The 13,722-nt window shown below is 38.8% G+C and overlaps 1 protein-coding gene across 6 annotated transcripts in view; it reads right to left on the bottom strand.

Annotated features, from left to right (window-relative positions):
• The window catches only part of AKT1 (AKT serine/threonine kinase 1), a 108,177-nt gene that overhangs the window by 30,948 nt on the left and 63,507 nt on the right, over positions 1–13,722 (bottom strand). For all 6 annotated transcript variants that reach the window (XM_030558624.1, XM_030558619.1, XM_030558621.1 and 3 more), the window contains 7 exons: positions 13,338–13,449; positions 7,347–7,494; positions 5,543–5,674; positions 5,301–5,366; positions 4,175–4,243; positions 3,303–3,428; positions 1,403–1,531 (listed from right to left, as the gene is read on the bottom strand). In XM_030558624.1, coding sequence (XP_030414484.1) covers positions 1,403–1,531; positions 3,303–3,428; positions 4,175–4,243; positions 5,301–5,366; positions 5,543–5,674; positions 7,347–7,494; positions 13,338–13,449 — 782 coding nt within the window. The remainder of the gene's footprint in view (positions 1–1,402; positions 1,532–3,302; positions 3,429–4,174; positions 4,244–5,300; positions 5,367–5,542; positions 5,675–7,346; positions 7,495–13,337; positions 13,450–13,722) is intronic.

Below are 13,722 nucleotides of genomic sequence, written 5' to 3'. Positions count from 1 at the left end.
GGGTGAATGAAAACAAAGTAAAAAATATTTTTTTTAAGTGGGGAGAAAAAAGAAAATGAAAAGGGATAGGAAACGAATTCTACCTAACGTTTCAATCTACTACACTGTACAGCTAATCCTAAATTTAAAGGTAAGTTGCACAGAGGCACTGCCGAAGCTCTGACTCGGAGCAAGGGCGGTTGAGAAGGCACTGACGGGGTTGGCAGCTAGTTAGCTGCCGTTACAGGCACAATACAAGGAGAGTGCATGTGCAGCCTGAATGGGTACTGCTGTCAAAATTCTCCGACTAGAGGCACAGGGGCGCACAAGCACCCACAGGAACATCACTTGAAAAAGAACAGATTTTAGAACATCAGTCTATTTTCCCTAAAGCTGTACCATCCTCTGATGGTAACCTAAGAGGGTAACTTCTTCAGACAGGGGCGGCTCTAGGTATTTTGCCGCCCCAAGCACGGCAGGCAGGCTGCCTTTGGCGGCTTGCCTGCGGGAGGTCCCCAGTCCCGCGGATTCGGCGGCATGCCTGCAGGAGGTTCGCCGAAGCTGCGGGACCAGAGGACCCTCCGTAGGCATGCCGCCGAAGGCAACCTGCCTGCCACCCTCACGGCGACCGACAGAGCGTCCCCCGTGGCTTGCCGCCCCAGGCATGCACTTCGCGTGCTGGTGCCTGAAGCCGCCCCTGTCTTCAGATACCCCCTTTGAGTGCCTCTCTCTCAATCTGGTTCCCCTGGACCAACTTCCTCCTAACCACCAGTCCCTGAATTCCTCAAGTTTTCCTTTTCAACCCTGCCACAGTCCTTTCGATCTTCTGCTTCCCAGGACTATTCCTGTCCTGGCATTGTCTCTAAATGTCTCTCAAGTGTTTGCTGAGAAGTGGATTGTCTTGAGCCATGCTATTCCCCAGCCTGCTTGTTCTTTCTTAGGGACCCCGATTAAATTAGATCAGTATAGTCACACAGGGAGCATCCCAATAACCACATCAACAGACAGCGTTCATACATTATTATATAGAGCAGTTCCACATCCATCACAAATATTACTCATTTCATTTTAAAAGGATTTGAAGTAGATTCAATATATTTTTCCATAGCTATTTAATTTTAAAAATTTAATGTAAAAATACACCCTGCTATATAATGATAACTTTTATATACTCCAGGAAGTGAACTGTACTTTTCTCTTCTTAAAGACGAAAGAAAATAACCTATGTGAAACATTTAACATTTCTCTATACAAAATTTTGCAGAACAATGAATAAAAAGGTTTTTATCTGTGTCATAAAATAAGATATACACTTTTTACAAATAAAGCATAGTTAGTCCAGGAAATTTTTAATAATTCTGCTATCTCAAGAATGGCATTTATTTAAGAATATAGTTAGGTACGATAGATGTAATAAAGGTACCTCTGGTGCAAGATATTCTGGAGTGCCACAGAAAGTCTTCATTGTTGCTCCATCCTTGATACCTTCTTTGCATAGCCCAAAGTCTGTTATTTTTATGTGTCCATCTTTATCCAGCATAAGATTTTCCAACTTAGATAAAAATCCAGATTAAAATGGTCATTAGACACACAGTCCATACACATGAGTGAGTTTGTAAAATACTTGGTTATTCTTTTCAGCCCTGTTCACCCTGGGATAAGAATTATACTAGCTATCAAAGCACGTACCATGTAAATATACATTTACATCATTTCCCTTAGGGATAACTTCAGAAAAGGAACTTGAGATCATTGGGCAGTTGACATACATATAGTGAGAATATAGAAAATAGTCATACTACATCTAAGCTTCTTAAATGTTATAGTCAGCAAAAGCACAAAATTTAAAAACAACAAAGGAACTCCTTTGCCCCTGATTTTACTTAGAGCATCTTTCATAGGCCATTTCAGTACTAACAGAGGCTAGCAGCAGTGATCAAAAAAATGAATCGATTTAAAGCTAAGGGATCAATTTACAATACTACACTGTGCATAGTAAATATGCTGTACATTTACTCAAAATTTGGCAATTATCTAAAAACTGAGAGAATTCTGGCACTATCCATTTCTGATGGAACTACACATAGTTCATGAAAATAAGTTCTATATGCTGACAGTACGTATGATATAGGGTGGAGTTTTCAAAGGAGCCTCAGAGAGACAGGTGCTTAACTCCTACTGAATTTCATAACAGCTTGAATATTCATGGATTCCAAGGCCAAAAGGGACCATTGAGATCATCTAGTCTGACTAGCTATATAACACAGGCCACAGAACTTCCCCAAATAATTTGTAGGCCAGTTCTTTTAGAAAAAAACATCCAATCTTGATTTTAAAATGGTCAGTGATGGAGAATCCACCATGAACGTTGGTAAAGTTCTCCAGTGGTTAATTACTTTCACTGTTAAAAATTTACATCTTATTTCCAGACTGAATTTGTCTAGCTTCAATTTACAGCCATTGGATTTTGTTATATCTTTCTCTGCTAGAATGAAGAGCCCATTATTAAATATTTGTTCACTGTGTAGACACTTATAGATTGTAATAAAGTGACCCCTTAACCTTCTCTTTGGTAAATTAACTAGATCGAGCTCCCTGAGTCTGTCACTATACGGCCTGTTTTCTAAACCTTGAATCATTCTTGTGGCTCTTCTCTGAACTCTCTCCAGTTTATCCACGTCCCTATATACCCAGCAACTAAAATGAACTGTGGACTGAAAGTATAGTAATAGCACTTCTCATACACTTCTGGTGAGGGAATGCAGCCATCATTCTTAAATGAGAAAGAACACAAAAGTTTGTATGATTCATTTTTCCTCCCAAACAGAAAACCAAGGGAAAACTTAGCGTTTTAACTGCAAGTGAAAAATAGGGCAAGGGAGCAGAATGGTCACACAGTTTGAATTTGTACATAGAGCAGGAAATTGACTGAGACACCACAAATACACTCCATTGCTTAGAAGAACTACCAGGGTCTTTTTCATAATAAAGTGGTCAATTCTTTAATTTCATATCCATATGGAGATGCATCCCCAATAACAGAGTGCCCCTTCATATTCTACCAAGGCACAGGTTCCATACACTTGGAGCGAATCAATCCCAAAAGTACACTTTCTACAGCACCTTGTACAGCATTCAAGTGCTTAGTTTGAGATCTTATAACGATCACAGCCAATAATAATATAGCTGTCATATTTCTTTTATAACAAAGTTTGGTGGATAGGTTTATTGTATTTCAGTATAATCAGCTTCTGTGACTTTAAGAACTGTAACAGTCCAAACCCATTTTTAATATCTTATGAAATTAACAGTCTTCTAAGTACCTTTAAATCTCTATAAACCACATTCTTCTCTGAATGCAGGTAATCCAGTGCTGATACAATCTCAGCTCCATAAAACCGAGCCCGGTCTTCAGAAAAGACACGCTCTCTTGAGAGATGGAAAAACAACTACAACAGCAAGAATTTATTACATTTAGAATGCACATACTTCTGAGTTATGTACTATACTTTATAGACAATCCTGCCTGGAATCAGAATTAATCCAGAAAGGAACCTTTTCTCCCTGACACAGCTATGCTCAGAAACATTCTAAAAGCTGCACCATAAATTAAATGATTAAACATAAATGTAATATATTTCAAATTCACAGCTGCTCTATTTGACAATTTGATATACTGTTAATTTTGTCAGTATATATAACTAAGAAATCAAAAAAATTTCTTAGCTAGTTATTTATTAAGCCAGATTTTTATTGCATGACTTTAAAAGCAGAAGATTCCTTATTTGTCATAAATTGGATTTCTCTTCTTCTGAAATGTCTAACAGCATGCGTTTTTATTTACAGCTCTCTCCTCAAAATACTGTGTTCTTTGAAATTATAATACAAAAAGCTTCAACGGTGTAGAGGAACTAGAAAGCAGCATCACAATGTACAAACCTCCTGCACCAACAAAAGACAGACTTGAAGATACTAGTGTAATTTTTGTTAATTAGGGACTCATCCCTGAAAACCCTTACTCATGTATGTAGTCCTAACTCATGCGAACAGCCCCACTGACGCAGGACTACTCATGTGAGTTAGGACTACATATATGAGTAAGTTAATGAGGGCTCAAACCCAGCAAATCCTAACATGAAACTGAATAAAAAAAAATACAGGAACATCCCAAAGCCTTTTAACGTGGTTTCCTTACCTCTCCTCCATTAGCATACTCCATAACAAAACACAAACGATCATGTGTCTGAAAGGAATACTTTAAAGCCTGAAACAAATTTAAACACAGACTTAGCAGAGATCCCACATCAAGGTTTACAAAAGTATTTTCAGTGAAGTTTTAGAAACAGGGATAGAGATAAAATACATTATATTGTAACAATATAGCAATATTTTATAGAAATTTCTCTCTGATAGGTTCTTCAGCAGCACTTCAACTCTGATCCATATCTGACCTATATGTTATTTTAGTAAAACCACCATGGGGAGTTTAACTAACATAGGGATCAATTCTGGAAAAACACACATGGCTAACACTTGCAAAAATTATCAAAGGGTTATATTACTAATGGACAGTTATATCTCTGTCCCTTCTACTTCCTCTACTGCTGCTGCTCCAGGCTGACAGCCAGCCAGGGGATTGAGAAATTCTGCCAATATGCATTTACCATCAATTCACAAAAAACAGAACAGGCAGGGAGAGTGGTGAAATGTCATGAGGTGCCTTCATCCAGTTGTATCATGTGCATTCCTGCATCACACGTCCCACCAGCTTGTTTGCCACACCCATGGATTTATTTTGTTTGGGTCATGACCAAGGCTTACGGCTGCGTTTTCAAGTCAGGCAGTTGCAGCCCTTTGCTTTGAAGATATATTTTGATTTATGCAAGCGTACTATTATATACAAACAACCATGTCAATCTGCATTACTAGGTGGCACATTTGAATCAATAACATTCTTGTGGAGGAAGGGAGGAGCAGGTTTTGGGGTTTGTCAACTCTGATAGTATTCTGTAATAAAAAGTAAACAAACATATACTGTACAGTGTCCAGTCTCTGGTATATTTTCAAAAGTGATTAACAATTCTGGAGGCCCAAACTGAGACACCATAAAGCACTGAGCATCTACCCTCTGAAAATCAGGATCTTTGAAAGTGTCGCAAGTTGTGCACCCCAAAAAATCAAGGTACCCCAAAACACTAGTTACTGTTAAAAACCTACACCTGTGAGACTTGTTTTATCATCATGATAATAAGGAGGAAAGCCGTAGCTGTGACAATGCTGAATTTGCTTACTAGATGTACTAAAAAATGAGGAACACTTACTGTTAAGAATGGGTGCCTAGAATTCTGTAAAACCCGGTTTTCTGTCAGCGTGTGTGCTACTTCATCCTGCAATGCCACCCAGAGAAAGTTATCAATGCAATCACTAAAGAACAAGAGTTCCATTAAAAACAACAAATAAGTAGTCACTTACACAGGGTAAATTGCAACTCTGAGGTCACTCTCTAGAAGCTAGAGGGTTACACCAGGGGTGAATTGGGCCCAGAACGTTCTAATTTACTCACCTTTGCAACAATAACTTCCTTCTTCAGGATTTTCATAGCATAATATCGTCCAGTTGCTTTTTCTTTAACTAGAATGACCTTCCCAAAAGTGCCTTTTCCCAGAAGTTTAAGATATTCAAACTCATTCATGGTCTGTTAAAGATATTTAAGTTAAATATAGGTCATGATCAACTTCATAATACATGTAAATAGTGTCCTAAGTAGATGAACTGACCATTTTGGTCAGTTAAAATGACGCATATACCGTTTATGATTTGCTTCTAGAGAGTTAAAATCAGAAACTAGTTCTTCAAAAAGAATATGACTGTTATACTTCCAAGGATCTGACACTTCAAAGCCATTGAATTGCTTAACAAAACAAACAAAAAAAACCCTCCTCTATTTAACTGAGAAATTCTTTATGTGAAATAGGTAAGAGCCAAAATAGGTGTTTTGGCCATGCAGCCTATGTCAGTGAGCAAGCTTAGGAAGGCCACCCACATCTCTCATCCTAAAGATCTGTCAGTCCGATTCCCGCTTTGACATGAGAATAAGTCTCCCCATATTTATGAGGGATCAGCCTTGCTGTGACCCACAGAATGGGGATAGAAAATGTGCAGAAACCACATTGCACATGGACTATCTTTCTCGTTCTTGTTTGTTTTCTATTAAAAAAGGTGGAGGGAAAATAGGAAAGGGTTGGTCTCTTGGATCCTATTCCAGCGTCTTCGAGGGGCAGTGCCAAGGGTGCGACAGAAGGTCTGTGTATCCAGGGGCTCACAAGTTCCTTGCTAGAAAGTATTAAGAGACGCTCCTGATAACAGCTTTCTTGCTCCCTGACTGAAAACATGACAAACTCTACTTCCACAATGCAAGCTCTGCTAGGACTGGTTTAGTTCACTTTGAACTGCATTAACAAAAGCAAGACTGTACTTTTGGTTGTGTGGGACAATTGGTTTCAGGATCTAAACCAAGGGTAGTCACTTTTCTTTGTCAAAGCCCAAATTTCTTGGTCAAGATATAGTCAAGGTCCAGACTCCAGAGAAAATCATTAAAAACAACAACAACAACGATGATAACAAGTAGTAAATAAAAAGATTTCGGGGTCCATTCAAATGCATCTGGCAGTCTGGATTTGGCCCATGAACCACCTATTGACTACCCCTGATCTAAACAGTCATTCAGACCGATCCTTACTCAGAGTGAATCAGCGCACCATAGCTGAGAAACTCTCCACCACCTCCATGCCACACTGGCTAAGCTAGTGAGGTCCTGCAGCATCCTACTGGAATCCTCCGGCAAGATGCTAAGGGCCCAATTAGTAGGGGTCATGTTAAACTGATGGCAGCCATGGTTCAGAGTGGCATATGGGTAGTTGCCTAGGTTGGTATAAATGTAATTTTGTAGCATAACCAAACGTCAATGCCTACGGTGCATGTTCATTAATGATGCAATTTGACAGCCAAGATGCTTTTGCTGTCCATTGTTTTGGTTCATTTTCTCAAAACACAGGCACAACTCTGGGAACAAATGGAAGAAAGAGAGGCAAGGGCATAGAAGAAAGCCTTACTATAATTTACAGGGTAGGATCTTCTCAGAAACAAATATATTGCTATGGGGGTAGGGGGGAGGTCTTAATGGCTGCCTCTCGCTTGCATTCAATAAACCTAATAGTGCCCCTTCCCTTATAATTATTCAGGATCTAAAAAAGGATTACTGGCTGACAGCTGACGCTGGACTCAAAGCTTGGAGCTGTGGCATCAGCTAGGTGTGCACATGTAACAAGGTTCCCTTTAAAAACACTGATCCTGCTATACTAACTTACCACTTTGTGTTTTGGTTTTGTCATAGAAACTTCCATTTCTTCAGCACCTGAATTATCACTAGGGGAGCCAGATCTAAAATCCATCATTTCCTCCTCCTGTTTTTTAAGGCTGTCTGCTACTGTTTGGATGGCTTTTGTCCATTCTTCCCTGAGAAAATGTAAGCAATGACATTTGTTATTCATGACCTCAGATTACCATCTGCCTCGGCAAGAGTCACAAAAGAATAAAGCGTGATTATCTGATAATGTAAAACCAATTCAATGAATGGTGAAAAATCCCATGTGTTTCTAAGATATAAAAGTTGGTTTTCAAAAAACACTTTTAATGTATATATCCATTATTACAGCTATTAATTATTTTAGAAACAGGAGATGACTCAAGTCCCTGCAATATGAATACAATAACTAGGACCTTCAATATATAGCAAAATTTCTAAAATGCACATTCAATCTTTAGGGCAACACATGGTCTAAGGATACACACATTACATCTCAACATTAGGCCTGCCAAAGCCAAAAAGCTACAAGGCACTTCCACAGCACAGAGCTATTTAACACACCCTCGCTTTTTCACAGTACGTTATAACAAAAATATGCAAGAGTTTGACACACAGCGACAACTCATCACACACATATGCCATTTTTTAAATGAATATGTTTTCCACTACCAGATAACATTGCCCAGGGTTCTTGGGCTGTCAGAGAAGACACTAAATGTGTTACAATGCTTGTATACAATACAGCTGTAGCGTTTCACAAAATATCTCTGCTTTTGTTGGTTGTTCTCTCCCTGTTTTGGGATCCCCCCCCCCCCCCCAAGATAGTATTTTTGATCTTAGATGCAGGTACTAGGGTACAGAAAAGTGTCCACAATTGTTTCAGCAACAGATGCTCTACTACTGCCTCTCTATTCCTTTGGAGACGACTCCAATTGCAGTGAAAGTGTCTTGTGGGAAATTTCACATTGTAGGAAGCTACTGGAGTGAATGCTCTTGCCTTCTGGTTCATTTCAATGCAAGTCTACCAAAACAACAACTCGCATACAAACAATAGTTTATTTTAAATTTGTAACTGTAACCTTGTCAAGTATTTTCCCTCATCCTTACCCCCAACTTGCTAGAAAGGCCAAAACAAAAAATAAAGTGGATTAAGTTTAGGTGTCGGCAGATTGACAAAAGTGGTAATTAGCAGCGAAGGAAAAAGTATTGGGTTTTTTTGGTGAACCTTAAGAGGTTTCTACTGAGCACTTATCTACATTAGAAAAATGGGTTGCGATTCAGTTGGTTTATTAACTTACCTCAGTCTAGCCACAACCTTTTTCCTACCCTGGATAAACTGCAGTGCCTTCTTCTTCAAATAAGCAGGTGAAGGTGTACTCAGGTAAAAAGCCTATCCTTCACCTTGACCTGCTCTGTCAAGTTAAAAGATGTTACAATGTATACACACTAGGAAAATGGTCATGGTTAGGAGAGGTTAATTAACATACCCTGGACAGCAGAGAAGCCCTTAGGAAATGAGCTCGCTATGTCCTTAATACACCCAAACTCTTGATACCAATGGACAAGAGCCAAAAAATGGAAGTTAGATATTCTAAATGGCTGTGAAAAGCCGGGGAAACCTATTGGACCCGCCTACTTCTTTGTCTTTAAAATAAAATTTGCACTTGGTAAGCAGTATTCACTGACTGAAGCCAGGACAGAGCTAAAAACAGGAAAATGTTTCTCTTTAAACTGTTTCCATAGACTTCATTTTCTAGATTTATTTACAGCACAATTCCTGACAAAGAACAGAATGAAGCCAAAGGAAACACCACTGAAAAGCTGATGAATTTCAGAAATCTTTACTGAATGACACCGCTTCACCAGTTAACATCAACACCTACATTTTAGCAACCTATTTATTCAATATTGAAACAGCTACATGTGAAATGTTCTGTGATTAACATAATAAAAAACGCTGCACAGGAGTATCCAATTTACAAAAGATTTTCAAAAGTATTTGGCATTGGTCTAACTCTGCTCCCACTAAATCACAGGTAAAAAAAGCTCCCAGTAACTACAGTTAGAGTAGAGAGAGACCAATGCTAAACACTCTGGAAAATCCCACCCTACAGCTAGACAGGGAAAAGTAATTGAGAGCCTTTAATTCTAACATTCTGGAAAGAGTGAGTCTGCAGCACAGGCTCCCATTATTACACTGACATTTCTTCAAAAGATCTTCCTAATAAGAAGCAAGTGTTAAAAATATTTAAAATGCAGATACTGCTGTTTCCACTTCATCGTAACATACAAAGCGTCACATTTTTCAAATACGCCTCCACAACTGCACCTGCAAATATGCACTAGAGTGAACACACTACAGTAACTAGTTTACAGGCAGACGCATAGAATCCGGGAAGATATATTTCCCAGGTGCATTTTTGAAGGGCCATTGCTTTAGAAGTACATCTTTCAAAACAGCTGAACTTCAGTTTGAAAAATAAAATAGGAAAAAACAAAACACAAGGTCCAGGCAAGACAGAGTATCTGGCATAAAATTCTAATTAAAACTATAGCAGTTACACTGGCATTACCTTGGACACCCCTCACTCTCGCCCTGCAGTACCCTGAATTTTTCACTGTCTTAATAATACAGTTGTCCTATCTAGTTTATTTAGCCAAATTACGTCCAATTTAGTATTCTCTGTCTGGAGAATAACTGCCTATCCTTCAAGAGGAGATGTGGAGTGATGTTAGCAAAACCTGTGGATTTTGTCCAGGCAACCTTAACTTGCATGATCAACCCTTGCTCAGAAGATCCTCAGACACTGGAGTCTTGAGGTGAGGCCCTTGAGATGCCAAGAGGTGGGAAAGCATGTCACATTTGCACCCGGAATAACAGTTTCTGAACAAAGGCACAGATTTTTCTTCAACATCAGGAATGCCTGTCTTTATGCCCCACCTCTAAACATTAAAAATAACCATTACAAATAAAACATCCTTCCTCCATTTGTGTTCACACTTCTCCATTTCCCTCTTAAAAGCAGCTTTTGGTTTAAAGGATAAAAGGACGTTCAAGCTACATTTACTTTTAAGCCTAATTTTAGCTCTCTTTTATAGATTGTGGGTGAAATGCCATTGACTTCACTGGGGCCAGGATTTCACCCTTAGATACTGTGTACACTGGTGGAGGCATGTAGGCAACGTGTAGCTAGAAGCCACAGTGAACGGCAGGCTGTGTCCACACTCACTGCAGTGTATAGTTACATGAAAGGCTCTGGGAGTGGCGAAAGGTTCCAGCAGATCCCTGCTGATGGAGTCTTTGCCCAGGCACTGCAGCAGGAAAAGGCTCCAACAGCAGGATGCTACGCTGCTAAAAATGGCAGTGTTGATGTGGGAAGCACTGCTTAGACATGCAGAGCACCACATACAGTATATACCTTGGGGTTCAGGTGTGTAGGGCACTCTACTCTATTCACTTAAGCCGTCTACACTGCTATTTATACCGTTCTAGCTGGGCATGCAGTGAGTGTATTCTACACACCACTACAAATATAGATGTACCTTTAGACGTATGTTCAACAGATGACTCGTATGAGCAGTCCCAGGCTGTGATGCAGCCAGGGTGGATTTGATTTAATCATGGATTTCTACATAAAAGTGCATTCTTGTTGGTTATTGTAACCTTAAAACATATTCTGCACAACTCAGAGATAGATGTAGGTTTCATTTTTAGAAGGTCCACACTATATATTTTCTAAGTGATTTATTTTGAAAACTTTTCAGATTCGTTTTACAGCTATATCAGAAAATGAATGATTGTTTGGTTATTTCATTTACCAAAGGTAATTGAAGCAGATATTTATGAAGTAATTGGGAGATGAACTATCTCCAATTCAACAGGTTAATCATTGATATTTGGAGGATTTTCTTGTTATGCTGTGTTAGGAGGAGATCATCACCAGACAGACATTTAAATTGTTTTATTTAACTAAAATAACAATATTAAGTATTCTGGATTTTTTTTCTTCAACAGCAAACACATATTTTAACAAAACAAGCATATGTTCCTCCCTTCTCACATTTATCTCCAGTCTTCTTCTCCTTGTCCAGATCTATTCAGCCCCCAACAAGCTTCTATTCTTTGCACTTTTGGAAACCTTTCACTTTTAGAGAGAGAGAGAGGTAAGGGATTGACTCTGTGTACACAAATCTGCATAGGGGCAATATAGTTGAGGTCTGTTATTTCTCACCTCTATATATTATTTATTTATTTAAAACCATTTTTGTTGTTAACAATCATGTTACCTCTGGAGACACAAATCCACAGTTTGAGAACTGCTGCAAAACTAAGCATCTCTGATGGTACCTTCTAGACTGAGCACTAAGTCCCATTGGGTAGACAGAAAGATTAACCTAAATAATCTACACAGAAGCCCCTGGAACCCCATAAGATTGGGTCCCTAATCCATGAACTATTGGAACTCATTTACAAAACTTTTCTTAAACATTACATGAATATGTTGTCTCATACTATAGAATTAGAATTTATAATCCCTATTCCCTTATGAGATATCTTTGAGCAATAATGTATCTTAATTAAAACTATCTTTAGATAAAATGCTTTTTGAGAAAAAAAATTATCAAAAAAATACAATTTATATAAAAAGAATCTGATTTTTATCCACCCTGGATGCAGCCTAATTGGTTGGGAGGGACAAAAATAGGACTGAAATGCAATCTCCCTGAAATGGAAGGTGTCTCAGTCACTTTTGGGGCCATTTGCAACAAAGTGATAAAAGAAAACACATAATTTACTTTGCTTTAGTTTGTTTTCATCCTCCCCATGTCATCATAACAGAATCATAAGCTACAAATATGACCAACTCGAATTAATGAATGAAAGACTAAGTAGAAAATATGCTAAAGAGAACCAGGTAAAAATGTGCCGAATTTAAAGACAAATATTGAGCCTGTGTCACACATAGGGAGGAATGGGATTTTAAATACCCCACAATGATACCAGAATAATCTAAATTCAACAGCTGAACTTCAATTTAAATATTTAAACAGCCAGTAGCTGTAAATAGCTATGCTGGGATTCTGTTCTCTCAGGAGGTAAGAGATCAACTCTCTACTAGTCAGAGGACAGGATACATTCCTCAGCTCTGTTTCCTTCAACAGCTGAAATACAAGTCTCCTGCAGCAGCATAGTACTTCTCTGTCATCACTTTTATCATCTTATTTACATAACTCATTAGCAGGTGGCAGCAATACAACTCACTAGTTCCTTAAAAAGATGTCCTCAAAAAGGGTCAGTAGGCTGAGACAGCTCAACTTTGCTGAGGTCTTTGTTTTGCTTTGTGCTGACCTCTCCCCAGTGATCTCAAGATGGGAGAACCTTTATTTCTTATGTGAGGAGAGCCTGGAACTCAACAACTAGTATGGGGCCTAATTTTCAGTAATGCCGAGCACTCACCCTCTGAAAAAACCAAGCCAGAGGCCTCTCAGGTTGGACCACTCCAAAATTGTGAAATCCATGATCATTTGGACTTTTGAAAACGTAAACCTATTAGAATCTAGACCAGGGGTCGGCAACCTTTCAGAAGCAGTGTGCCAAGTCTTCATTTATTCACTCTCATTTAAGGTTTCGCGTGCCAGTAATACATTTTAACGTTTTTAGAAGGGCTCTTTCTATAAGTCTATAATATATAACTAAACTATTGTTGTATGTCAAGTAAATAAGGTTTTAAAAATGTTTAAGAAGCTTCATTTAAAATTAAATTAAAATACAGAGCCCCCCGGACTGGTGGCCTGGACCCGGGTAGTGTGAGTGCCACTGAAAATCAGCTCGCGTGCCGCCTTTGGCACAAGTGCCATAGGTTGCCTACCCGTGATCTAGACCTAATGTCATCTGAGAAATCAGAGCTTTTGCAAGGACTGCACTAATAGCGCTGAACATTCACATCTGCTTTTACAAGTAGTTTATGTATTAAATATGAATGAAACATACCGCTCCTCTGGAGTCTCCACATGAAATGTTCTTTCAATTACTGTAGTCCACTGGAGGCATCTAATGATGAATGTGTTTGGTTTAGGTCGTTCTGTCTTCATCAGCTGGCATTCTACCACAATCAAGGAAGAAAAAGTCATGGTACATAAGCAGGTTTAAATAATCATTTGTCTTTATTCTTATCTAGCAAACTGTTGCAATTAATCAGCCACAGAAATCTTTAAGTACTTCTTTAGGAGACATAAGACAGTTTGCTATGCTGATGAAACCAATAAATAGCTCAGTAGAACGTCATATAAGCTTTGCTTGAATCAAGTTCTATTTATCTATTTAAAGCTTTCAGAGCAGACCAGCCGTACAGTGTAATACCACTAGAGATCCAAAC

The sequence above is a fragment of the Gopherus evgoodei genome, chromosome 4 (genome assembly GCF_007399415.2).
Source record: "Gopherus evgoodei ecotype Sinaloan lineage chromosome 4, rGopEvg1_v1.p, whole genome shotgun sequence".
Taxonomy (NCBI): domain Eukaryota; kingdom Metazoa; phylum Chordata; order Testudines; family Testudinidae; genus Gopherus; species Gopherus evgoodei.
Note: the sequence above shows the minus strand (reverse complement) of the source record. Positions and strands in the feature narration are given on the sequence as shown.